A 25,693-nucleotide genomic window follows, 5' to 3' on the forward strand; every position below is an offset into this window, starting at 1 on the left:
CATGGAGCATGAGCAAGACTCAGCCCTGTGAATACTTGTTAAAGCATTTGCCTTTTACTCTGAGTCAGCTCAGCAGACTGTCCATTCAGGGTGCCCATGTTATCTTGCCCCTTGCTATCTCACCAGAACCTGTTGGGAAGTAGCCTCTCTGCTAAGCTAATTGCTTCTAATTACAATGTTCTTATCACACCAACCTCAATGCTAGTAGTGAGCTGTGCTGTTGCAGTGTGAATTGTGAGTAAACCTAGATTATACTTTGCATAACCTGAGAAATACACTGCCTTCTCAGTAAATACAATGAAAGTAGTCAGGTTGTGGTCCCCAGCGTGGGCAAGCATCAAAATTTACAGTTATTTCCAGATGCTGAGTCATAGTCTGTTCTGCATTGCTCATCTTTCATGCAGAAAAATGTGAGAGTTGAGTAAAATGCATTTTCTGCCTTGTAACTGGGAAATAGGAACACGTTCACGGTTGCAGCTTTTTGTCAGTAATTGTGATTGTGCTGACTTTTTGTGAGCTCATCTGCTGCAGTTACTGTTTGTTCTAACAGTGGGCTGTTCTCTTAGGTCAAGCTATGTTTTTGCAAAAGATGAATGTTACCGTCCTGAGATGTATTACTAAGTATTTTCTCCCAGGTCTGAAGCTAGTTGAAATGCATCTGATTTTCTCCAGATACTGGCAACAAAAAATGCTGAAGATCTCCCATGTTTCTTGGGAAGCTTCTAACAATTTCTCTCTAGCACAACAAGCTGTAGCATTTGCTCAAGCTGGTTTAGGGAGAAACAGCTCTGTGGGCTCTATGTTGATCTGCAGGTCTTCATCACATAGTGGCCATTTCAGAACTGACCTTGTCTGTAACACAGTAAAGTGTTAAGACTTTGGTTGGCTTTTGTGCCCTGCTTGTTGCAAGTTTTTGGCTGTTAACTTCCCATTCAATCCCTTTTTCATTTAACAGAAGACAAGATCTGGACTGCAGTGCAGCACAACAACACAGGGCTAACCAGAGTTCAAGGAGCTGGTCCAGAGAAGCCCTACACCATGTCCTTTAACTACAACAGCAGCGCAGAGCAGCTTGAAGCTGTGATAAACAGTGCGGAGTACTGTGAGCAGGAGGCAGCCTACTACTGCAAAAAGTCACGTCTCCTCAACACCCCGAGTAAGTGTCATGAGCCCAAGTCTTTCCTTGTTAACTGCTATTGATTATACAGCAGGTGCAGGCTGCACTGCAACTAAGGAGAAAGAAAACTGCCTGGATAGTAGCAATACAGGCTAACGTGAAAAGCCTTTGTCTGTCTCGGGTCCTGCTGTGTGCTGGCTGTCCTCTGACATCAGATGGACAGAGCTCTGCAGGGGAGTTTCCCATTGTGCAAGTCCTTGAGGGTCTGAAAGCTTCTGCAATGGAAAACAGCACATGGAAAGCACTTACACTGTGTTTAGCTGATGGTAAATGATTGTTGGTGCTCTGGTTTGGGTTTTGTTTGTTTGTTTGCTTGTTTTGTTTTGTTTTGTTTTTAATTTGCAGGTTTTAACTGTATTAAAAGAGAAAGTGTAAGATTCCAACTTTATGTATTTCCAGTCAGGAAAGTTGTACCAGTCCAACAGTCTTGAATCTGATGCTTAATGTGCTTGGTAGAATAGTTTCTGGGGCAAATATAATTTGTACTTCTTGGTAGAAGGAACCAATTTATTTTGCATTGATTTAATGTGGCAGCAACTAGAAAGCAGAGAAGATCTGATCAGTTTCTGTCTGTTTATGATAGCAAATCACCAGTGGCTACTCAGGGTGGCTGCCTGCCATGTGGCCTTCTGATGAAGTCTGGAGTTTACATTTGGTAATCCAGAAAAGAGGAGTGCCCTTAAGGGCAGGCTTCTGGATGCCTCCAGTGTTTGTTTGGTTGGTCCTGGTGATTCTCCGATTATTGGGAACCCTTAGATTTATTAGTAGGCTAGGAGAAATCCCATGGAAAACCTTAAGGGGATCTTGTAATGGGAGTTCCTATTGTGTTAAAAATACACTGCCTAATGAGATGTAGCAAAAACTCCACTTGATTTCAGCAAAGTTACTATAACTGAATATTTATGGACCCAATAACCACAGAGATTATTTCTGGATTATATTCTGGACCAGAGTGTTACAGCAGGCCTGCATATATTTAATTCTCCTCCTTTTTGTTGGTTATTTTTTTTCACGTGCATGCAGAAAGAAACAATATGTCATAGTGCATGTTGTATATGGAACTTCTGTAAAGCAGCTAGCAGACTTGCTAAGACAATTCCTGATAGGCGCTTGTCCAGGAATAAAGGTGTGACACCAGTACCTTGAGGGAGAGGGTGTTGGGGTGATGTCCTGCAGACCAGCTTGCTCTCTTGCAGCTGCAGCAGTGCCTCTGGGCTCCTGACAGTTGACCATGCAAGAGTCATAACTCTTTAATACATGATAAATCAGAAAAATTACAATCTTGAGCTCTGCATGTGGCAGACTATCATTTTTCCCCTTTCTCTCTCTTCTTCTTTTTGTATGCTTTTTAATTACGCTTTCAATTTTTCATCGTGAACTTTCTCTGTAGCCTGAGGCTATAAGTTTGACTAGACTTGGAACATGCTCAAAAATAAACTGTCTGAGCTCTTGAAATGATGAGGTTTGGGGAACACACTTGTTCTTAGCTTAGTGTTACATGTTTTTAAGTAGTAGAAAGGAATGTATTTCCCCAAAGCCTTCTGCATTTTTGTTAATTGATATTCATTCTGAGGTGAACTATTGCTGTATTACAGAAGAACCTAAAGCCTAGCGGTACATATCATGAAGAGTCCTAAGATTTAAAAGAATTTCTAATACTAAGGAATTACTAGGAATAACTGTGAAATTGATTACTAAAATTGATTAGTACAAAAATCAGAACTCCTGGGGTTTGCTTCTTGATTTGGCCCAGGTTTCTGGATGCCTGAGAAGCATTTTGTGTTGCAAGAGTATTTTAATGCTTAATTATTGTTAATGAACCACATTTATATATTCCTTCGAAAGTCAGAATATAACTGCATGTGGTGATGAGAATGTTGCATTCATAGACCTGTAGGGAATGTTATGTCACTTAATCCATCCTGCTGAATATCACCATTCATTAATAGTTCTGGAACAAGCCCAGCAGTGTGTGTTTGATGGAAAGGCATCTTCCAGAGGTATATCTGATCTTGACAGATGCATAGAAGTCCCCCTATCTTCAAGGGATCTAATTAATTTCTGTGCTTCATCTACTGCAGAATTTTGTTCTTATATCTTTTGCTTTTTTTGTCCTAGGAGATGAAATATATGATTAGGATGTCTCAGGTGGTAGCAACAAAACCCCAAATCCTTCCTTTCAGGATCTAAACACTATCATGCTTCATAGAGAAGCAATAAAGAGATTTTTCTTTTTCTTCCTTGACTTCACTTTGCAACAAAGATTCATGCTGTTACATAGTAACTTTGGCTTTCACAGCTTTGACATGGGAGGAGAAAAAGAAAAAAAAAAATTAATGTGCCTAGGCAAAGGGACAAGTACTCTGCGCAGCCCTAGAGAGAAACTAAAGGAAGTTTCTGGTTTGCGTAAGATTGTTCCAGTTTATATCAGGGAATTTGTCTTTCTGTTCCTTTTTACTACCTCTTGCCTTGAAGGCATAGGCACCTCCTCAGCGGGTGTAATTCAGCATAGTCTCCCCATTGAGTTACTTGGATTTACATCTGCAATGTGTCAGACACGCAATCTGGCAGTTGGCAAAGGAGTTTACTCGTCTCCACCTCCTGCTGTCTGAAAAAGCCTTATCAGTTCTCACTGTCATACTACAGCTTAGCTGCAAACATGTCTTTGAAAACTAAAATTAAATTCCCGTGAACTGTGTTTTTGTGCTTTTCTGCTATCAGCTAGATTTTCGGGAGGTTTTTGAATGTCAGAATAGATGTCTGTTCATCAAAGCTGGCTTTCACGATATTGGCAAATGAAACTTTCAATTTATGACCAGTAATGGCGGTTCTCTTGTGATTTCTCCATGGCTGTTGGAGACATTACAAGTGCAAGTGTGACAGTTGGCATTAATTAGAAAAGTTAGCCACACTTAATAGGAGACTGGAGATTTTAACACCACCTCATCCCTTGAAGCACATACTGTCTGCTGAGAACCAGGATGAGCTAGAAGGAGAAGGAGGGGATGTGGGCAGAAAGCTTGGGTTTTTCTGTATGTGCTGTCTGTATGCTTGGAATTTGGAGAAAGATTTAGGTCATAGGACTCTTATTTCCTTTCCTTGAGGAGCATCTCAGGTAATAACTTAGGACAGGAGTACATGAACAAGAATAGGTGTGTGTATGTGCACATTTAATTCCACTGTTAGCAGTCAAGATGTTTGAAGGTATGAAAACAGTTCATTAGCCAACCAACATTAACCCTCACCTATGACTAAATTTGCTCAGGTTTCTAGAAGCAGCGCATTCTTAGGGGTGCACTCAAAGGCTTAACGTTTGCAAAGAATGGACTTCATGTCCACCATATCAAGGATTTAACACAGTGATAGCTGTATCAGTGGCAGGATAGCTTGGTTATATACAGCCATATATATGACTGACAGTCTGTCAAATTCATAGCATATTTGTGTAGGCAGAGACTGAGAAAAGATCAGTCCTAGAGCAAAAATCAAAGAAATACGAATGTCCTTTTTTCCTTTTGTCATCTTCCTTTTCTTTTTTCTTCTTCTTTTTTTTTTTTTTTTTCCTTTTGTTTTTCTTTTTTTCTTGTTTCTTTCCACTATAATTCCACACTATGTTGCTTCAGGTCTGGATTTCAAATGTTTATCCTAAAATACACACCTCTTCCCCAAACTTCTTCCCTGTCTCAGAACTGAGGTGTACCATATGTGGTTTCCAGCTGTGTTACCCCTTTATGACAAGCATAGCTGTTCTTCCTTACCTCTGTCCTACTGCATTTGTGCTTTGTACCCCTCTTACCAGAGGAAAACACAGTTGAAAGAAGTGTGTTCTACTCTGAGTTTGGACTTAAGTTTAGACTTGAGATGAATTGGTCATATTTCCATAGCCCATAGCAAGCAGTAATTTGTTGTTGGGTTTTTGCTCACTTTGTGCTTTTCTAGTATGCTCTTCTATCAATTTTAAGTTGTTATTCCGTTAGCAGATGATTTGTTTATAACATGGCAGTCCGCCCTCAGGAAGTGGTTTGTACTAAAGAGATTGTTGGATACATGGCAGGTCTCAATTGCATGACATAGTTATTCACAGCTAATTAGGATACTCTTCTTGAGAGTAATTGACTTGGCATCTATGTTTCCTCTGCCACACCTTGTCTTTCCCCTCCAATGTGGCAGTTCAGATGAACTGCTGTATTTAGAAACTTTGAGCATAGTTTGCCATAGTAATTTAGCATGGATGTTTGTCAGCTCTCTTTCTTACAGAGACTGATTTAGAGGCCATTTTGAAAGATTCTATATTGTTAGTAGTATGCAGGTGGTCTAACAAAAATAAAAAACCTACTGCATAGGCAAAGTGACTTGACATTTAGTATTTATGCACCTGTGAGTAATGGAATATCATTATCCCAATTTCTGACCTTGTACCTCCCTCCCCATACACAATTCCTCCTGAGTAACAATAGACAAATATTGCTATATCTGCCAAGGAAAGAATGCCAGCTGCTTGGATTGCTTCTGCTCTAGTCCCATTGGTCTTCTCTGAGACTGCAATGCAGCAAAGAGGCCAAGCAATGGGAAAGACATGAGAAGAAGTCTTTGCTGCAGGGATGCACTGGGTGACTTCTGAGACAGTGGAATGAAAATGCACTCTCTTTTTGAACCTAGCTGCAGGAGTGTACAGTGTAGTGCTTCCTGATGTGCTTCTGGAATGACACCAGAAGGGCACAAGTCTCTTTACCATTATCTGTATTTGCTTTAGGCATGATATGTCAGGTGAATTTAAGAAATGCTTCTTGAGGTGGTGACTGAGAGAGAGGTGAAGGAGCTTGTATGGTTAAATACTGTTTATTTACGTAGAATGTGTCCTTCATATTTCTGGTATACTAATTTTGCTACTGAATATTTCTGTTGCAAATCTCTCTCTCCCCTCATTTAAGAAGCAGTTCTGAAGTTACGCTTCTGTTTGTGAGACCTAATCTTTAGTTGGAATACAATATTACCAGTCCAAACTGAATAGAGCTTCTGTGCTTTACTGACATGAAAAGTACCTCTTCTAGTACATGTGAGGCTTGTTACAGGGATATTAATGAAGTTATATAGGGCAGTTAAATGAAGTGTAAACCTTGACAGCATACTTTGAGCTTGTAATTTGGAAATCATTGCATGAGCTGCAATTGGCCGTGCTGTAAGGAAGTCAGTGTTGTGAACTGATACTGTTAAGATATGTTTGTTTAAACTCTGTGCTCCTATAGGATTGGGCTTCTGTTCCCAAACAATATCTGATTTGGAATAAAGTGGAATGTATCTTTTGCTCAGCCTGTGAAACCTATAGGATGATACAACTGCTTACAGCTCAGCAAGGAGGAAACTGTGAGTTCAGGGAAGTCTGCAGTAAAAACAAGATTTTGTAAATTGATAGCTTTATGAGATACATAAGTATCCCAGAACCAAACATGTTCTAATGATACCTCAGATATGATGGACACAGTCATGTAAGTTATTTGCACACAAAATTTGAGGAGAGAAAGAAATACACAGTTTTTTCAGACTATTCCAGGCAGCATTCCCTAATCATGAGCAGTGATAGTCTTTTTTAATTTGCAGGACTCTGCATATTGTTAACAATAAATACTCCTAATTATAAAAACAGCTAATCTATTGTTCGTTACAATAACAGCTCATTAGCTATGACAGCAACCTCTCTGCTGTTTAAAACAGAAAGCAGTATTGCTCTGCCTATGCAGAAAAGTGTGCCTTCTTCCTTATTAGAGCCACAGCAGGGATTGTGTTCTCATCACACTTCTATTTGTCTGCTTCATTCAGCTGTCCTACTTTAAGCATCCTGAGCTCCATTTCACTGAAAGATTCTTACTGACATTAAACTAATTTCCCCTTCAAATTTGGCCTGAGGTGTGTGTGTTTGTGTGAGATGTTTCCAATTCTGGAGCATGGAAAATGTAAATTATAGTAGTGGAAGTGTTCACAGCTGCTTTGATGCCATATGAGTAAAGAAATAATTTACATTTCTATTCGTGTTATCTTTAAAGATAGCAAAGCATCTTGTGTTGTAATCTCTGTTTTATGGATGTATGGGGTTCATTTGACTCCTGTTCTGTATCTGGGGGAAAACAAGTATGTGCAAAACCGGGCGCTTAATCAAAGTCAGATGGGATGGAACAGGTGAACGGGACAGAGCCCATGGTTGCATAATTTAATTATATAATGTCACTAGGAGAAAGGAAAATGTTAGTGTAATGAAAAAGGAACCATGTTCGTAGTCTAAGTAGGGTCAGACTCAAATCCATTGCCTGTAAATTTTAAGGCTAGGAATTCTGCCCTTATTACTGTGTGAGGATAGCCTATTGGAAATGTGTTGTTTGGGTTTTATTGGGTTTTTTTGTTTGTTTGTATGTTTGTTTTTAATTGTGAAGGTGGAAACAGAAGAAAAAAAACAATGAGGATCAGCTGAATGTTTTCTGATTACTTCATGTTCAGCAAGAGAACAAGAGTCTTCCCTAGGAGTATTTATAGCTCAATGTTTTGCTTTTGTGAACCATCTGATGTTAAGAGTAGCATAAAAATAGTCCTTCAAAGTGTTAGTTTCTCTGTCGTAAAAGAACCCCACAACCCTCCATCCTAAAAGAAATCTTTGAGGGTATGGAAGCATGCAACAAACAAACATATCCAGACCTTTAAGGAAAGAAATTGCATTCCCAAGAAGCTTCTAAAAGTAATCGAGAGTTGTTTACCTGCCCCCAAGCCAGACTGATGCATGCGTTGGGTGTGGACCAGACTTGACAAGTAGATATAAGATATGAGGGATTGTAAGAAAACAGCCCTTTTCAAATTTTCCTTGGAGTAATTTTTTTTTTATTATTATTATTTTTAACGTCTACAGGGCTAGAAAAATGAAGAACAAAACAAAAAATCTTTTGAGTCTGAATGTAATCCGAGCCCCTTTGATAGGAGGAAGAATCAGACTTTATTGGAAACTGATTTAGGCAAGGGGTGTGTTCCTTCCTGAGCTGTCCAGGTCTCAAAGCCAACATCAAGAGCCTTCTTCCTTTGCTATCAAGAGAAGAATTCAAAAGTCACAGGAGACAACTTTTTTTTGGCTTTTTTTTCTTTTCTTTAATATTAGCATTTATAAAGGTCGAACAATTAATCTATACGCGGTCCTCCTCTAAAAGTAGTTTTCCTACCTCGTTGAACAGAGAGGAAGAATGAGGCATGAGACTTCCGCTGATGATGGCTTCTCCTGAAATCAGTTTGAGCAATTAAATCTATTTGAAATTAGCACTTCAAAACAAATGGCAAAGTTTGTCCAAGCAATAAAAAGAACCATAAAAAGAACAGTTCCTGAAAGATCTAAAACTCTAAAGTCTGTGCACGAAGTGTAAGACCTACATAGATGTCTCCAGTGCCTTTTCCTTGTGCTGTTAGGGCAGAATAAGCACATCGTCCCTGAGTGATATGTTTGTTTTGTGTGGGTGGTAATTGGGTGTATGGTGTATTCTGCTGGGTGAGGAGAGGAAGCTGTGATTCTGTAGTTTAGCCCTTGGAATAGTTTCTAGTGTCTGTCAGGATTTTGAATTCTTTCTCTTTGTTTCCTAGGCAGAATTTATATTCTGTTTTGCTACAGTGGTTGATTCCAAAGGGATAGGTGTGAGTAACTTTCTTTAGACACTTGTGTACCATGTGGTCAGTCCTGTCTTTCTTTTTCAAAGATGTTATGAGAAAAGATAAGCTGACCTGAGAATGTGCAAAGTGCATTGAGAAACGGTTGGCTTTACAATTGTGGCTTCTCCAGAAAACCAGGTTAAGATTCATATCTATAGCCCATTAGAATCAACAGGGTTAGAGCATACTATATCAACCCTTCTGTTTCTAAATGGCCTAGCACTGGTAGAAAATACTAGTTTGGGCTAAAATGAAATGCATTTATTTTCTCATCGTGCCAGACATACATATGCTTGTCTCTTCCACAACATAAGATCAGGAACTTGAACAGATACATATTCTAAACTTAACTAAGCCATTAGTTTTTCATAAATCTTAGTACAGATGCTACTAGCAGTAGTTTGGCTAAATTTTTTTCAATTTGCTTCCAATGTGCTTCATGTCCTGTTTGTTTCTTTATCTGACATGTTTAATTTCATGTCTCCCATTCCCTATGTCTTTGGTCTGCCTAAAAAGTTTAAAATGACAGGGCTAGTTTACAGCATCTAGTGATTCCAGGCCATTAACATCAATAGTGCTTCTCGTACCTTGGATACTCTTGTGTACCACGTTTTGTTTGATTTTGTTAGATTTACTCGATCACCTTTCCTCCTCAGATCTTTGCCGATTTCGTTAGACCCATCTTCTATCTTTCTACCTATCCCCCTTTCCCAGAGCTCATGGCCCGCCTCGGGGCTAGCCAGATACCTGAAAGAGGGAGGGTAGTTTTCCTCTATCTCCTTTGTTTTGTTTTGTTTTGTTTTTCCTGGGGTTTTTTGCCCCTTTTTTGCCCACTTTGTGACAGTCTGCATTCAGTAGCCTGTTTCTATTCTTTCATTGTTATTGCTCAGGCTGTGTCATTCAGTGTTATCAAAATGTTGGTGGTAGCACTTGGTGGTGGGAAAGAAAAGATTATGATGGTTCCTGCCTTTCCTTCTCAGTTTTCTGTAACTGAACCTAATTGAAATCTGACAGGTGTGTTTTACTTATGAATTGTAAGCTTATGGAGGAAAGTTTTCAAAAATGAAGGGAGATTTCAAGGAAAACTGTGAAGAAAAAGTGACATCAATTACACTGTAGGCTTGTTTTAAATATGAACCTTTATTTTACCTGCTGTTTCCAAAGGTCTGAATAATCTTGTAAAATTATCTTTTTGCTTTATATACCGAGTACTCTCTTTTTGAGAAAGTATGTTTGCATATTTGTATAGATATGTGCAGATAGGTTAGGAGAGAAAGAAGAATAGTGGTTAACTGTAATTTTCTTCTTTGTGAATGATATACAGAGATCTACAGGCAGAGCTTGAAAGAGATGAGATAGTTTGGTTAATCTTTTGTCCATTGAGCTGAAGGTTTGCTGTACATCAATTGCTTACTTTCCACTGTTACTGTGATTTCAAGCTCTGATGCAAAGCACCTATTTTGATGTGCATAAAAAGTTTAGGGGCTGGCCTCCATAGAGAGATATTTGTAAATGAATGCTAACGTTTCAGCATAGGTTGGGATTCTAGGACAAACTGATGTCTCATAAAGAGTTGTCTGTTTCAGCTCCCTTTGGCTTTTTCTCTGGTTCTGGGTAGGTAGTTTCCTTGGCCTGCTTTGCCATTTTTAACAGCTGTCACTGAACTGGGATAGTTCTCTTGGCACTGGTATTTTTCAGGACTTTATTGTGGGCCTTTGTTGCTGGAACCTGCCTTTAAAGCACAGTTCTCCTTCTAGTTTGCTTCCCTCACAGTGCACATTATGTTCAGGATTCAGACAGAGAGATTCAGTGTTGCATTTTGTTTACTGCTTGTGTGATTCAAGCTGTGGCCACCAGTCAATCCTCAGAACATTAGAAGTACTTGCTTAATAGAGGCAGAATTTTATTGAGTGAATCATTACATCCTGTTATTGCTGAAGTAATCACTTTACCTACAACCAATGCCTCCAGAGGGACGTATGTTCTTTCCAAAATGCTGCCATGGGCTATTCATTTTACTTCTGTACAAAGCTCCAGAATCTCTCTGACCATATTGTTCTACAGGTTGTCATGTTTTCAAAGAGTGAAATTTATGTGCCATGAAGTATTCCATTGCCAAAATTAATAGGTAAATGAATGAAGTGAAACAGGCCATTAGACCCACTGTAATATTGTACTTGCTCGATTGTGGCACAAAAACAGAAACTAATGCGTAAATATGATCATATTATAAGTGACAAGAGCTATCTATGTGTAGCACACAGCTGTGGTTAGACAATTGAAGGCAGTCAACCATTATGAAAAATGATTTAGTAGACAGGCCAATTGCAGGTAATCTTGCTTAGAACAGTACTATCCTTGGTCAGTTTGTTTTAGCTGATGGAAAATGATAAATGGCAGCTATTTCTTTCCTAGCCTTCCAGAATTTGATTTCAATTTCGCTTTGATAATTTTTATAATCCTTTACTTTTTTATATTATCTGAACCACAGTACTTGGATTTTTGTGCTTGCAAAAATGTTCCTGAGGTACAAACGGGTTGTTCCCAAATATTCATGCAAATAAGAATTTAGCCAAAGGTTTTCAGTGTAAATGTTCAGTTTACCACCCTGAAATCTTTCTGATGCCTTTTTTTTTATTCCTGTTTTAAAATAATGCTTCACGGTTTTAAGTGAATACTCAACATCTAATCAAGATAAACAATTCATAAGCTGAACTATGTTTGTATAATAAGTTTTAAAAGCTCTGAATAGCTAACATAATTAGAGCTTCTTTTAATGGACAGCTTGAAAGAAGCTGCAATATTGAATAATTCAGCTGAAAGGACACAAAAGTATGCAGGTTTATTTCCATTGGATTTATTGTACTTATTTAGGCCAATAAGATGGTGACTTAACTCCTTAGTTATTGCATCTTTCATGAAAGATCTCTTTAGTATACAATAAATGAAAAAATGCAAAAACACTGAAATTCATATACATAGAGAAATGAACATGCCAATCCAGAGCTTGTTAATTCAAACTGACAGAAATTAAACACTGATGGATTGAAAAAGCCAATACTGTGTTCTTGTATGAGAATAGACAAGAATAGACAAGTATATCTTGTACAATTTAGATAGAGCACCTCTAAGTCTGTTTATTAGAGTGGTCCAGTGTAACTTAAAACACCTTTTTAGGCTATCTCTTAGAGCCAGGAAAGTGAATGATGTTTATTCAAGTCATGCTGTGTAAGAATTTACCAGTCACAAAAATAGATTTAATACTGCTTTATTCTGCTGTAGTATCTCAGAGTATGTTAATTGCAGGAGAAAGGTGAGTTGTACTCTGTAGATATGTGAAAATGATCATTTGATTCAGATGATTTTCACTGATGAACAACCGTTGAAGAAATATTTAGTCATAATAATGTGTTGCAGGTTCAAGGAAAAGACTAAAATGGCACATAATTAGTCTGTGCTAGAGCCAGCATTGCTCATTGCATCTTTGATGGCAGACCCCCACCCCCCTCCACCCCCCATGGGTTTTTCTATACAGCAAAATAAAACTGCAGAAATACCTGAGCTAATTTAGAGGGAAACCAAACATGTGTTTTAGCATACTTTTCATACCTTTAGCATACTTTTCATTGAACAGTACATTAATTTGTATTGCTAATGCCATGTGGTAGGTTACTTGGATCCAAATTTTTTTACACTGGATTTTATTGAAAAGACACATTTTTCTTAGAAACACAGAATGATTTGGGTTGGAGGAGACCTTTATATGTCATCAAGTCCAACTCCTGTGCAATGAACAGGGACACCTACAGCTCAGTGAGGCCGCATCCAACCTGGCCTTGAAGACCTCCAAGGACAAGGCATCCACCACCTCTCTGGGAAACCTTCTTCAGTACCTCACTGCCCTTACTGTAAAATTTTTTTCCTTATATCCAGCCTAAATCTGAGTCCGTCCCCTTCTTTCCTACATCCCCCCTTTAGATACTGAAAGGCCACTCTCAGATCTTCCCTGAGCCTTCTCCAGGCTGAACAGCCTCAGCTCTCTCAGCCTGTCCTCACAGGAGAGGTGTTCCATCCCTTTGATTGTGTATGTGGCTCTAGTCTGGATGCACTCCAGCAGATCCATACCATTCCTGTGTTTAGGACTCCACATCTGGACACAGTACTCCAGATGAGATCTCGCCAGCGCAGAGCAGAGAGGCAGGATCACATCTGTGACCTCCTGGCCACACTGCTTTTGATACAGGATGCAATTGGCTTTCTGGGCTGAGTGGGCGCAATGCTGGTTCATGTCCAGCTTGCCATCCACCAGTACTTCCAGGTCCTTCTTGGGTCAATCCTTTCTTCCTCAGCTTGAATTGATAGAGGATGTTGCCAGGACTCTGTTGCAAGACCTTGCTGATCTGTTGAACCTCAAGAGATTCTTCTGGGCTACTGCTTAGCCTGTCTTGATTCCTCTGGATTGTATCCCATCCTTCACATTTTCTCCACCGCACAACTTGGTGTCATCCATAGACTTACTGAGGGTGCATTTGATCATACAGTCTGTGTCACTGATGAAGGAAAAGCAGTTGCCAGTGAAGACCGAGACAAAAAGTTGCTGGATACTTTTTATTCTTTCATTCTCAAAAACAAAGGACAGCCAACAGAACTTGCAAATACAGGTAAAAATCTTCAAATTCTAGTACTCAGTGTCCTGCTCCCATATATCAGATAACTACTGTTGTAGCACACTGTTTAATGTGAGACATTGCTACGGTGAGTGAAACCTATGACAAAACAATAAAAGCTTGAATGTTCTAAATGCAGAATTAGGTGACTAGTTGAGTGGTAATATATTGCCTAACCTAATGAGAAGACATTACCTTTAAATAATTGACCACATCATAGATTTAATTATCCTAAGGCAAGGTAGTAGGTGCTTCATGCAGACAAGGTCAATTACCTTATCCAGAAGAGCCTTTTTGAAGTGTATTATGAATAATTCACAGACTTAGAAATTAGCTTTGAGAAAGTGTCCCAACTATACTGTGGTGAAAGCATTCAATTTCTTTCTTAATGTATTTAAGATAACACCCAAAGGACAATTATAGCTGCTTAACAGTAAGGCTACTTAAGTGACAGGTAATGACAATTGTATGGTCAAATTCATGTTCATGCGTTTTGCAGAGCAGCACATTGTCATCGTAGCATAGAATCATAGAATCACAAGGTTGGAAGGGACCTACAAGATCATCTAGTCCAACCGTCCTCCCATTACTGTAGCTACAGCAAACCACTAAACTGTATCTCAGAGCTCCTCATCCCGGCACCTCTTGTACACTGCCAGGGACGGCGACTCCACCACCTCCCTGGGCAGCCATTCCAGTGCCTGACCACTCTCTGAGACAAAAAGTTCCTTCTTGTGTCTAATCTAAACCTCTTCTGGTATAACTTGCGACCATTTTCTCGGGTCCTGTTTGTTGCCCGAGAGAAGAGGCCAAGCCCCTCCTCATCACAATCTCCCTTTAGGAAGTTGTAGAGTGAAATGAGGTCTCCCCTGAGCCTCCTCTTCTTCAGGGTAAGCTATCCCAGGGTATTCCAAGCACAAGTTCAGCATCATTGTTGTTTTCAGAAAAGCCTTTAAAAAGAGCTTTTCTGTTGCCTTTTTCTACTCCAGATCCCTTGCCCAGTGCAGTCTTACCTGCTCTGAAGCTAGTCTCCACAGTAAATGCATAGTCATATGAGGTCACAAAAAGGTGTTTTCAGACACCATCTTGGTAGTTTTAAATGCCAAATTAGATTTCGTCCAATATGGATACCTCTATTAATCTTTCTCAGTAGAGAAAATCAGTTGTTGCTGTACTAGCTTTGGCTAATAAAGCGTTTTTAGTTCTTTGACTTTCTACTTTTAAAACAAAGGTCCCACAGAGTTTGACTAACTTTTATGATTTTGTAGTGTCTGCCAAACCTGAAAGTGGAACCAGAACTTTTCATGTTCCATCTTTAATCAGAAGAACAGTCTTCTGCTGTGAGAGCTAATCATGCTGTTTCAAGGAAAATATTGTTGCAGTCTAGGACTATTTAGCATTAGAGTTAAAATGATGACACTTGCTATGGTAACACAGTACATACTCACTTGACATATGGTGACCTTACGTGTGAATTAGAAATGCAATAAACCTGAAAGTCTGGGGAATAACGTGCACTCTCAGCATATTTTGATTCCACAGGCAAAACAATAACCTTAGCTTTCTCTCTTTGACTTTGCAATAAGTGATAACGGCCAGGGAAAATCCCTTGAGGGCTGCAGTTTTCTAAGATGCCTGGCAAGAAGATGGCTAATTCGTCAGGTACCTCAGTTTAAGTGTCTAAATGTAATCATGACATTTCATGGCCTTTGAGTTTACCTGTTTTATTTGCTTGAGAGGGAAAGTTCAGCAGAATTTCAGAGGGTGCTATAGAATTGCGTACCTAATGAGGCATACAGCCGACCTAATCCTGTTTGCATTCAAGTCAATGTCAAGAATCCCATTTAGTTCAGTAGGCACCGGCCCAGGATCCCTAGCACTTACAAAAAGTAATAAGCTACTAAAATAAGCAATGAAGTTGGAAACAGCCAAAAAGAGACAGAAAATAGAATTTCCATTAAAGCAACAATAGTTGAAAACAGAAAGCGTCGGAGCTGTGATTTTGGTATATTCACTCATTTATCCTCTATTTTGGACCTATTGTCCAAAGAAATATATATATATTAAAAAAAAAAAAAAAAAAAGAAAATTAAAAAGAATTCCCTTCTCCTTCACACTGTCTCTGGCCTCTATCATAGTGGTTTCTGAGAGGACAGGAAGACTTGATAAAGACCAGTCTGAGCCTAAGAGACTTGCTAGTTGATGTACTTATCCACATGCATGAATGTGAACAGATGTTTACATGGTAGTGTTAAGTAGACCAGCTGTTTGGGAGTCAATTATGTATTTTATTTAGAAGTAAAGCTGTATGCTTAAATGCTTAAAAACATTTAGTCACAATGAAGAGGAGAAAATAAACCCAATTTCAAACAAATGAACCTCGTCCTCTGTTTGGAGATTATCATCTTTACACACATCAGCTTTCTATATATCTGAATTTACAGTGCGATAGATTTATATTGCATCTTACCTGAATCTCAGAGCATCTACATTTTGTCTTGAACAGTTGCGTAGTGTGGAAGAAAACAAACAGCACAGAACCAAATGCTGAGTTGGAGGGTGAGGGGAGGAAAATCACGCCTATCATTTTTTATTACAATAGGTTGTATATCGCTGATTACTTTTGCAGTCTGTCTAATAATAAGGCACACATCAGGGTAATGTTCATCTTTGTATTTCTTCTGCTTTTCAGATTTGAGAAGAAATGTTATCTTTAGGACTGTGTTACAGCCATAAACATATAACTTATATTTCTTAATTCCTTAATGTCAAACGAATTGGAAAAGCTTCTTATGTGGAGGCATGCAGAGAGAGAAGAATTTGGAGAGAGAAGCTCTTGCATGTTTTTAAAAGTAGTTTGCCTTTCAAAGACTCTTTCTATGCTCAGTGTGGGACTAACTGTAAAATCTGAAACTTCTCCATGATTTGGGTACTTTTGGTTTGCACTTGTTTTGAGTTAGGTACATTCAATTAAGGAGACTTGCTGTTGGAAAGAAAAATGATGGTGTATGCGGTGATCTTGTAGGATTCTCTTTTGGTTGTGGTCCAGCCCTCAAGATTTACATTTAATCAGCAGCAATTAAAGACCTGTGGTAGAAAGATATGTTGTGTGTAAAGGTCTTGGTTCTTATTTCGTTAAGCTTGTAGGTAGGCTGAATGTTTCTGATGATGGTTCTCTCACCACTGTATTGAGAGGACACCTAGAGAAAATGTGGTGAAAATGAGAGGAAATCAGTGTGAAAATAATTGCTGTGGAAAATCAGGACTGTAAACCTGTAGAGTGTATAGTCCATGAGAGAAAAAAAAAAAGGAAACATGAATGGAGTATTTGATACACTTACTGCAGCCTATAGTGCTGTGGCAGCTGGAGTCCTGGAAATTGAAGGCTCTGCTCTAGTAGTGCCAAGAAGTCGATAAATGAAGCCAGGTCATCTTCAGCTGTGTTGGGGTAAGATGCCTGGAACTGTTGCAGAGAGCAGGGAATGTGATGTCTGTAAACTTTCAAGCTGTGTGGCTTGCTTCATGGTTACTTTTGTCTTCTAATCTCTGCCCATTCCAGTATTCACTGCAGTGGTGAAGCTACCTGCCACATTCTTCCTAGTACTTCAGGAGCAGAAAATTGCCTCTTGAGCTGAATAATATTATGTGTTAGTGACAGTAGAGCTACATAGAGTAGTTCATGCTCTATCCAGCACAGGAATATAAATACACACTCATGTATGCATTCTTCAGTTTGCTGCAGTTGTACAGAGAGATATACAGGAACCTGAGAGCAATTAAATAGCAAAAACTAAGTAGAAGATCTATTTTAACTGTGTAAACTCATTTTAACATGGTGAAGGAAAAAAGAGCTGAAAATTGATGAAGCTGCTCCACAGAGAAGACAGATTGTTGTCATTCTGACCTTTAAAGCTGTTCAGGATCTAACAATAGGAGCATCTTCTGAGTACAGTATTCTATGATTTTTTATTTTTTTTCATTTATATTCTCTTGTTTTTCTCTTTACATACTGGCTTGGAGCCAGTTCATTTCATAGTCTTGCCTATACATATGTTCTGCTGCAGACGCGTTTTTCCAAAGTGCCCAATTTCACTGCAATCCAACCTACCTTGGGATGATAAATGATGCCCCTACTCCTCTGACCAACAGAAGTGTAATCACAGGCTGAAAAGGGGATGGCTGAACCAATGCAATGCTATAGTTAGAGCGTATCCTTAAGTTGAAACTGGCTGCTTTGGTTTATTGTAGTTGAATTTCCAGTTCCTTCTCATAAGACATTAACTACTGATGTTAATTGTAACACTGAGGAAAGCAGAATTGCTTAGCAGTTGAAAGCAGTGTCAAATCAACAGTTATTTATGTACAATTTCTCTGCAATCTTAACGTATCAGACTGTAAAGAAGTTCAGTGAGATGCAGTAGTACTTCTGGCCTCTCAGAGATACTGGGGAGCTGTAGAAGTTGTTTTGATGAAGTGCTTGTAGCTGGGCATTCTCCACCGCAATGCTGGGCATCGAGATGAATGCAGTTAGAATCATGGAAAACACAGCTGAATGTTGTTTTTTGCTGACTAATGTGTTTTGGGAGCACAAAGTAAAGTTCACCTGGTTCTGTGAGAGTTCAGAAGAGTAGGAGAGGGGCTGAACATGGTTTTCGCTCTGCTTGTTGGCCTATAATTAGTATAAGACTTGGAATTATGCCTGGAATATTCTCTAAACACTGGATATTAGTCTGTTCTCTCTCTCTCTCTTTTTTTTTTTTTTTTTTGTTTTATAATTGTTCATCTTTTAGAGTACAGCATATTGTATGTTCATATTTTTTAAACAGTCTAGTATAAATCTAAACACATAGATATGTTGTTTTTGTTCTTGGCTCTGACCATTATATAAAGCTGTACAGAGAACAATACAACATTTCTTCTATCAAATATACACATTTGTACAATTAACTTTACAGGTAACTTCAGTTGTTCACATCTGATTTTCCAATTGGCTCTTTCCTAAACAGAAGCGCTCTATCACTAATGACTCTGATCACTGTTATCAGTTTTGAGAAAATCCCCTCATTTATTCAAGTACGGATTTCAGCTTCAAAGTGATTAACAGTGTGTTATTACCTCTTCTAATTCATGTGCTAATAGGAACATTTGTTTAAGTTTTCATTCCTGTTCAAAATTTTAGCATATTTACTGATGATTATTTGTGATTTCATTAAGATCAAAAAGTCGTGAAAGTCAGTACTTATTATCAGTCTCATACAGGAACCAGTTTGTGATTACCCTTCAAAAAGACACTGTGGAAATGACATTGTCTCAATGACTTTCTGATCAGATTCACTGTGTGTAAGTGGATGTTATTCTCTAACTGGCATGCTGGGAACTGAAAGACAAGTTGTGTTCTTGTACTTTTGTGAATCAGTATTGCTAATAACTGTTCTCTTTACCCACATCTAGTTTTTACCATTCCTGTAGGCTTTCATCACAAGTTTGATGACAATAGCATTAACTTGCTTTTTCACAGAGTTATCAAACCAAAGAATGTATTTCAGTCACTAGTAGCTGTGCTAGTGCAGTGTTAGCAGGAGAGGAAAAAATAATAGGGGTAAAAAAGGTAATAATAAGGATACTTTTTTTGTTAATGCATATCCAGGAAGAAGTTCTGCTGAGTAAGGTAATTCCATTTTTACTCAGATACTTTTCAAATTAAAGGGATAGAGGAGAACTATTATTAGTGTATGTAATTTCTCCTGAAGGACTAAGCAAAGATTGCACTCCACAACATGTTTTCCTGTAACTTACCCAGTTTCTTATTAGATGGCCCAAATGTCCCCATTTTATCTATTTTCGTCTTCTAATCTATCAAATTGCATTTTGCTGTGGGCATGATCCAACATAGTGCCACAAATACCTGCAGCTCTTGGATTAAGTCTTGTATTATTTCTGCTCAACTTTATTCCAGTTGACTTGTGTCTATAAACACTGGTAGCGTACCAGGTTGTAGACCTGGATTTTTTAGACCTGGATTTCTTGATAAATAGCACAGGAAGACAGACAGATGAGAGTACATGGGGCTAGGAGCTTTGCAAATATGGGGACTTAGCTGTACAGATTCACTGTTGCAGCATATTGAGTGCATGAGACATAAAGTGCTGCAGGTAAAGTCTATCTGTTACTCTCCACACGTGCCCCATCACAAGTGCTCGAGCTCTCACTGTGGCACTCTCAGGATCAAATGGATCAAATACATAATTATTTCCCCCTCTCTACCACCTTCAAAAATGGATTATTTAGGCCTTTTCTTTCAGTCTCAGTATCGGTGGATCTTTGTGTATTTTTTCTGCTCAGTGACAGCCGGAGTTTGTCTCATGAATTCTTACAGCCTGAATCTGTTTCAGAACAGCTTGAAGCAGTCGCTAAAATAGATGCTCACAGGAGGTCCCAAGGTTCCATCCAGCTTCAACCAGTCTGTGCTTCTGTGAGCAGCTCATCCTTAGTGAGCACAAATCAGCACAAGTACCCTGATTTCTCTGGAACCAGATCTGCTTGTAACTGTTCCTGCATCTGGCCAGTTTTATCCCCAGAAAGTCATAGTGAGTGGATGAGCTGTTGAGTGTTTCTTCCTCGCAGTCTTGCCACGGGCAGTTGCTTGTAATATAATTTTTACAGTGCTGTAAAAGTTGTTGCTTTAACATTTCTGTGAATAGCAGGTGCATGCTATGTTTTCTCCTGATGAAATGATTGACATACAGTTTGTTGCACCACTCATAGTCTTTGATGCTTCAGCTGTTGACCCCTATCCACTCTGATGTATTTCTAGTCTCTGAAATTGCTTCCTCTCTGAAAACTTGAATAGCATTTTCCCATTGGAGGAGATGGCCTTCCAGTGGAAATGGACAAATTGGTTCTGGTGAAAGGATGGGGCTGAGGATCAGAATGAGCAATTAAATGGCAACATATGCTGGCATCATCTTATTTCTATCATTTTTGCTGGTTATACTTTTAAACTCCAGACTTCTGAGCTGGACCTGCTTCTCTGGCCCAGGCAGGGCCATGATGAACACATTGTGGCTTACCCATCACAATTATTTGATGCAGATCTGATTCCAGCACAGAGGAACGATGTGCAGTGATGCTGTGGGCCTATCTGCTAAGGCAGTGCAGAGTTTGTTTATCTGAATTGACTTGGCAGTGTTAGTCTAAACAGAGAGAAAAAGATTTGAAAGCATGATGGGCAGATTTGAAGTGAAGATGAGCTGAAACATGGGAGATGAAAGGAATGAGGTAGAATGATTTGTTTCAACAGGATAGGATATCCAGTCCGTCATCAGCAAAAGCAAAACTCATGAAGGTTCAGAGGTTTTCCAGATATCCTAAAAGCTCTTCTCTGCATTTTTTATTTTAGATTGTTTTTGTTGTTAGGTTTTCTTCTCACCTGCATGCATTAAGCTGTTCACATAGACTATCTTTCTGGCTTGAGTCCCACTTGGCATCTTTCAAGAAACTTGTCACTTGGCCAGAAATTTATTGAGAAAACAACCCAGCCTGAGCTGGCAGAGTACTCATAATATTTTCAGTCATCTTTGGCCTTCTGCAAAAATGACATGTAGTAGGCATAAAATTTCACTCTGGATGTAGATTCAATCTTCCTCATCGTATAAAACTCTCGGGGTCTCAACTCCCTGTCTGTTCTCAAATCTGCGTCTCCAAGGGTTGATGCTAATTTTGCCTTACTGAAGTACTGTAAATGAAGTATGGAATGACTCTGTCATTTCGACTCAGCAGTCCTGATCATTAGCCTCCTGTTAAATTTAGGAAAAGCAAAAGTCCATGTTTATATACATTTTTTTGCCCATTTTCATCTGTGAAAATATCTTAACAATTTCAGAAAGAGCACTGTGATAACAGCTGCTCCAAAGGGAGAAGACTAATGCTACTATCTGTTTTGTTTGTTTGTTTGTTTTCTTTAAGCAATTATTTCATTCTGAGACTGTATAACAGCAGTGTACCTTGGCAACAAAGCTGAATAACGAGAAAGAAAGTACTGCCTTTTCCATTCTAACCACGCTTTAAAAAATACATAAGGAACATGTTTTTATATACTTAGTAGCATTTTCCTGGAGAGTAGGTCCACTGGCATTAGCAGAACTGCTTCGGTTTACAATAGATGCTCTGAATAAGGATTATAGGATCTGGCCCAAAATTGAAGTCAAATTCAGTAGAAATCTTAATAACGTTGGCTAGCAGAGCTGCTATTCGCTACAGAATGGCGTCTGTCCTGCCGCTGTGTTTGGACCTCCTATGGTTTCCAACACAGTTGCATTTGTTGTCTCTGAAAATCAAGGTAGTATTTGGGTGTCTGTTTAAAGAAGGTGAAAGGACAATAAAATCTAATTGTATAGTTGGCATGGGGACCTTGTGGATAAAATGGAGTGAGTATTAATTGGACATTACAGGTCTACTGTAAAGAGAGGAAGCAAGCATAAAACAAGTATGTGTCATATAACAACATCATAGTATGGTACAAAACTAACTGGACAATCTGGTGGCTCAGTGAATAATGTTCAAAGGAATCGTATCGTTGGGGGATTTTTTCCCCATGTCTCATTATTATTTTCCAAGACCTTGAGTTAAAAATTGGGTTTTTGTTGTAACATGCAGAAAACTCACTGCTATCCCAGAAAAAGGTGCAGCTTTCTACCTGCTGCAGCAGAGCCACAAGGCTCATGAGGGTCTATAAAATCAAAGAGCAGCTTCTTTCACCATTAATTCCCTGCACCTGCTTCAAGATGAGACAGAATGTACTAGTAAATGTAGCACAACCCGAGCTTCTATCACTGTGTATTAGCAGCATATTCTCCCAAAGTTGTGAACTGTTGTTCAAACCAATGCAAGTTGAGTTATTAGTACTATAGACTTCCTTGTTGAGCAGAAAGCTGATACAAGTTTTTATTTTGCATTATCTGCTCAATGTAGAATAATTCTCCAGTTTATCCAAAATTTTGACTAAAATTATTGTGAACATTTCGTCTTTTATCTGTTATTTTTTTCCTGCTGAAAAGGCCAAAGAGGATGAGTTAGACAACAGTTTAGACTGGGAAAATATTGCAATGGAGACAAATCCATTGTCTCCATGTAAGATCTTAGCATGGTAAGATCTTAGAAAAGACATCTTTGTATTTTTTTCTTTGTTCTTACTCTCTTATTACTTTCTCTTCTTGTTTTCTTTCAAGAGGTTTTTAAGAATGGATCAGCTGGGTGCATAACTTGGCCTCTAAATTGGTCTTTGAATTCGGTTATTCAGGTTGGCCTTGCAGCATGTATGTGTATATGTCTACCAACATAGACATGTGACATGCAAGATATGGGTGAGGGTTTGATGCTGTTGAAGTGGTTGATGCAAACAGATATTTTATATTCATGACTGTGCTAGCAGCCAGGTGGCTTCAATTGCTTTATTCTATCCTACAATCAAAATTTTCCTGGTTTTCACTATCTGTTCACATGTTTTCCATTAAGAGAAAAGAGCATAGATGTAAAATAGTGTGTTTTTTATTGGTAGGATACGTAAACATCAGGTTTAATTCAGTTTTCTGCTTAACTCAGCTTGACTTCAGAGAGAAAACTGAACATAAGACTGCCAAAAGAATGTTGTTTCAGTACAGCATGGTTGGTTTCAGTAGTTCAAAATCATACAAATAAATTGGCTTGCTGTGGCAGTGGAAAAGACCTTAAACTGACTGATTTTAATATCTTGAATAACTCCAGAAGCCTTCTCTGTGTTAGGATATGCAATTATTGGAGACAGAGTTTCAGGTTTGTACAGCACAGGATTTTAAAGTGGAATATACTTTATCTTGTTATATTTCTATCATTAGATTTTTGTTTGTGGCAATAACAAGAGCCACCTGGCAAATGATGCCAACAAATCTTGAAAAACATTCAAAATATAATACTGTTAAAAAACCACGGCTTATTTTAACTCATGTTTTATAAGCATAAAAGTCAATGGCAAGACTTTCTGCCTACATATAAGTAAATTGTCTCCATAGAAGTTGCTGGGGATCTATACACACTGTAATTTAGTGCAGAATGCTGTTGCAATATGCTGCTTTCCCCATCCTCCTGCTTCTGAGTGTCTATATAAAAAATTTTTTTGAAATAACTTCTGCCATTTAAATATGAAGAAACCTAAAAGCTTTAAAATAGCTCCTATTTCTAGCAATATCAATGTGCTCTAATACAAAATAAATTAAAAAAGGGAGAACTGTCAGTGCAACAAAGATTTAAAAGAGTGAACATTTTCAAGTAAGTTTGTAGAGGGCCACCTATTCCCAGTATGTGCTCAGCAGTTCTCATGACTAGAAGAGCCGAATACACAATGCAGATGATTTAATCTCACGACCCATTTCCTTCTAAGGAGCGAGCATTAGAGATGACCTACCTGTATCTCATTGCTGTTGTCCTCATGGTCCTCAGCCTCTGTGCTTCTGACCTGTATTTTCTGTTCCAGTTTTGCTTCTGGTGGAATAATGTCTAGTAAATGTAACAGTGAACTATGTAGTTAAGCACACTGATAGGGCAGGTACTGGCGGTCTGCTGAACTGGCATCTGAAAGGAATTTACTTTCTGTGCTTTCCAGGATGGACCAAAATTAAGTTTTTTTCTGTGTGCTTCAGTATGCCGGGGTATGTGTGCATATACCAAGGTCTTCAGTCTTACTTGTGCATCTGGGTGCTTAGTATTCTTAGTGGCTGTTGAATAAATCAATAGACACACAGAGCAAGACTGTTGAGATGGGTAGAAAAAAGCATCAAGATGGTCAACTGAAGATAAGACCTCTTATTCTTTCCTTTCAAAAAAACTATTCCGACTTTTCAGTGAGCAGATTGAGCGATACGGGGAGAAATAACTTATAAGAAACTATTCTCCAGTCCTTTTACTGATTAATTCAGTCACATGAGGCTTGTTTGCTTTGCCTAGTATGGGATTGTTCCACACATTTTTTCCTTCAGTGCCATAGTACGAAGTTCAAAGACAACCTTAAATTATTATAACTGATTTTTCTTCAGCTCAGAATAGTCAAAAATGCATAGGAAATTGTACTTTTATTTATTCCATAGTGGGTTGCACTTTGTTGTGTTGTTGTTGTTTTTGTTCTTTAAATAAATAGTATGATATTAGGTACATCTCTTCTAAGTAGAGTTTTTTTCTCAGATATCTTAGGTGGAATTCTGCTGTCTTATGCAATCATTCTTAATTTCTCGGACCATTCTAACAACCCTTGGTTAACATCACAGGCCTAAGTTGGAGGTTTCATCACGGAAATAAAATCAATTTATTTATAGGTGGAGAAGAATTGATAGTGCTTGGAAAAAAAGTAAAAAATAAAAGGTGATCCCAAGATGATGGAATGGAAGGAGTTGTAACAAGTTTACAGACTTAGAAGAAAGAACCTTAGTGAATATCTACTGACCAATACCAACACCCAGTCTCAATGCCAGGTACCCTCCAGTATAGAATGATGTAAAATTAGTAGGAAGAATTTAAGGATAGATTGATTGGTGGTGTTAGTGAAATATTATGTTGCTTCAACATCTCAAGTATATACCATACAGTATATTTCAGTAATCCCTAAACACTTCACATATTGCTTTGAGTCCCACAGATTTAAGAGCTTTGCTTGAATAGCTCTGTAATTTCTCATGTGTTATAATATAAGCAGGTGGAAAAGAGTTTTGAAGAATCTGGGCATAATTTTCCTTAATACTACAATTGATCTCAAAGGGACCAGTTAGGGAAAAAGAATTTTCATATCTTGCCTAAAGGATGACAGAATTGTTCCTAATAAATAGAATTTTTGAGAAGATTTTGGGTTGATCTGTTCCCTTGAAAAGCTAAGATTGTTCCTGATAGTGTTGAATACCGTGTTCTTTTAGCACTGTATTTAATTTAGTTGTAAATGACTTAGACTGTGTTACTTCTACCACTTCCCAGCTCTATATCATAAATCTGTGTTTGCTTGATGTCGGTTGATAAAACAAAACAGAGACTGAAAGATGTTAGAAAACAGTTCATACTTAATTACTATGACTGATTGCTTATTTTACTGTTATGCAAAGGTATATAATGATTTCTACCAAAAGAATCTAAGAAACAGGTTGAATTTGAATAATGAATC

The 25,693-nt window shown here is 38.4% G+C and overlaps 1 protein-coding gene across 1 annotated transcript in view; it reads left to right on the plus strand.

Annotated features, from left to right (window-relative positions):
- CNTNAP5 (contactin associated protein family member 5) overlaps positions 1-25,693 on the plus strand; it is a 252,770-nt gene that overhangs the window by 171,518 nt on the left and 55,559 nt on the right. Inside the window, exon 13 of the mRNA XM_015868834.2 lies at positions 956-1,156. Within this exon, the coding sequence (XP_015724320.1) occupies positions 956-1,156 (201 nt within the window). The remainder of the gene's footprint in view (positions 1-955; positions 1,157-25,693) is intronic.

This window comes from Coturnix japonica, chromosome 7, assembly GCF_001577835.2.
Source record: "Coturnix japonica isolate 7356 chromosome 7, Coturnix japonica 2.1, whole genome shotgun sequence".
NCBI classification, from domain to species: Eukaryota; Metazoa; Chordata; class Aves; order Galliformes; family Phasianidae; genus Coturnix; species Coturnix japonica.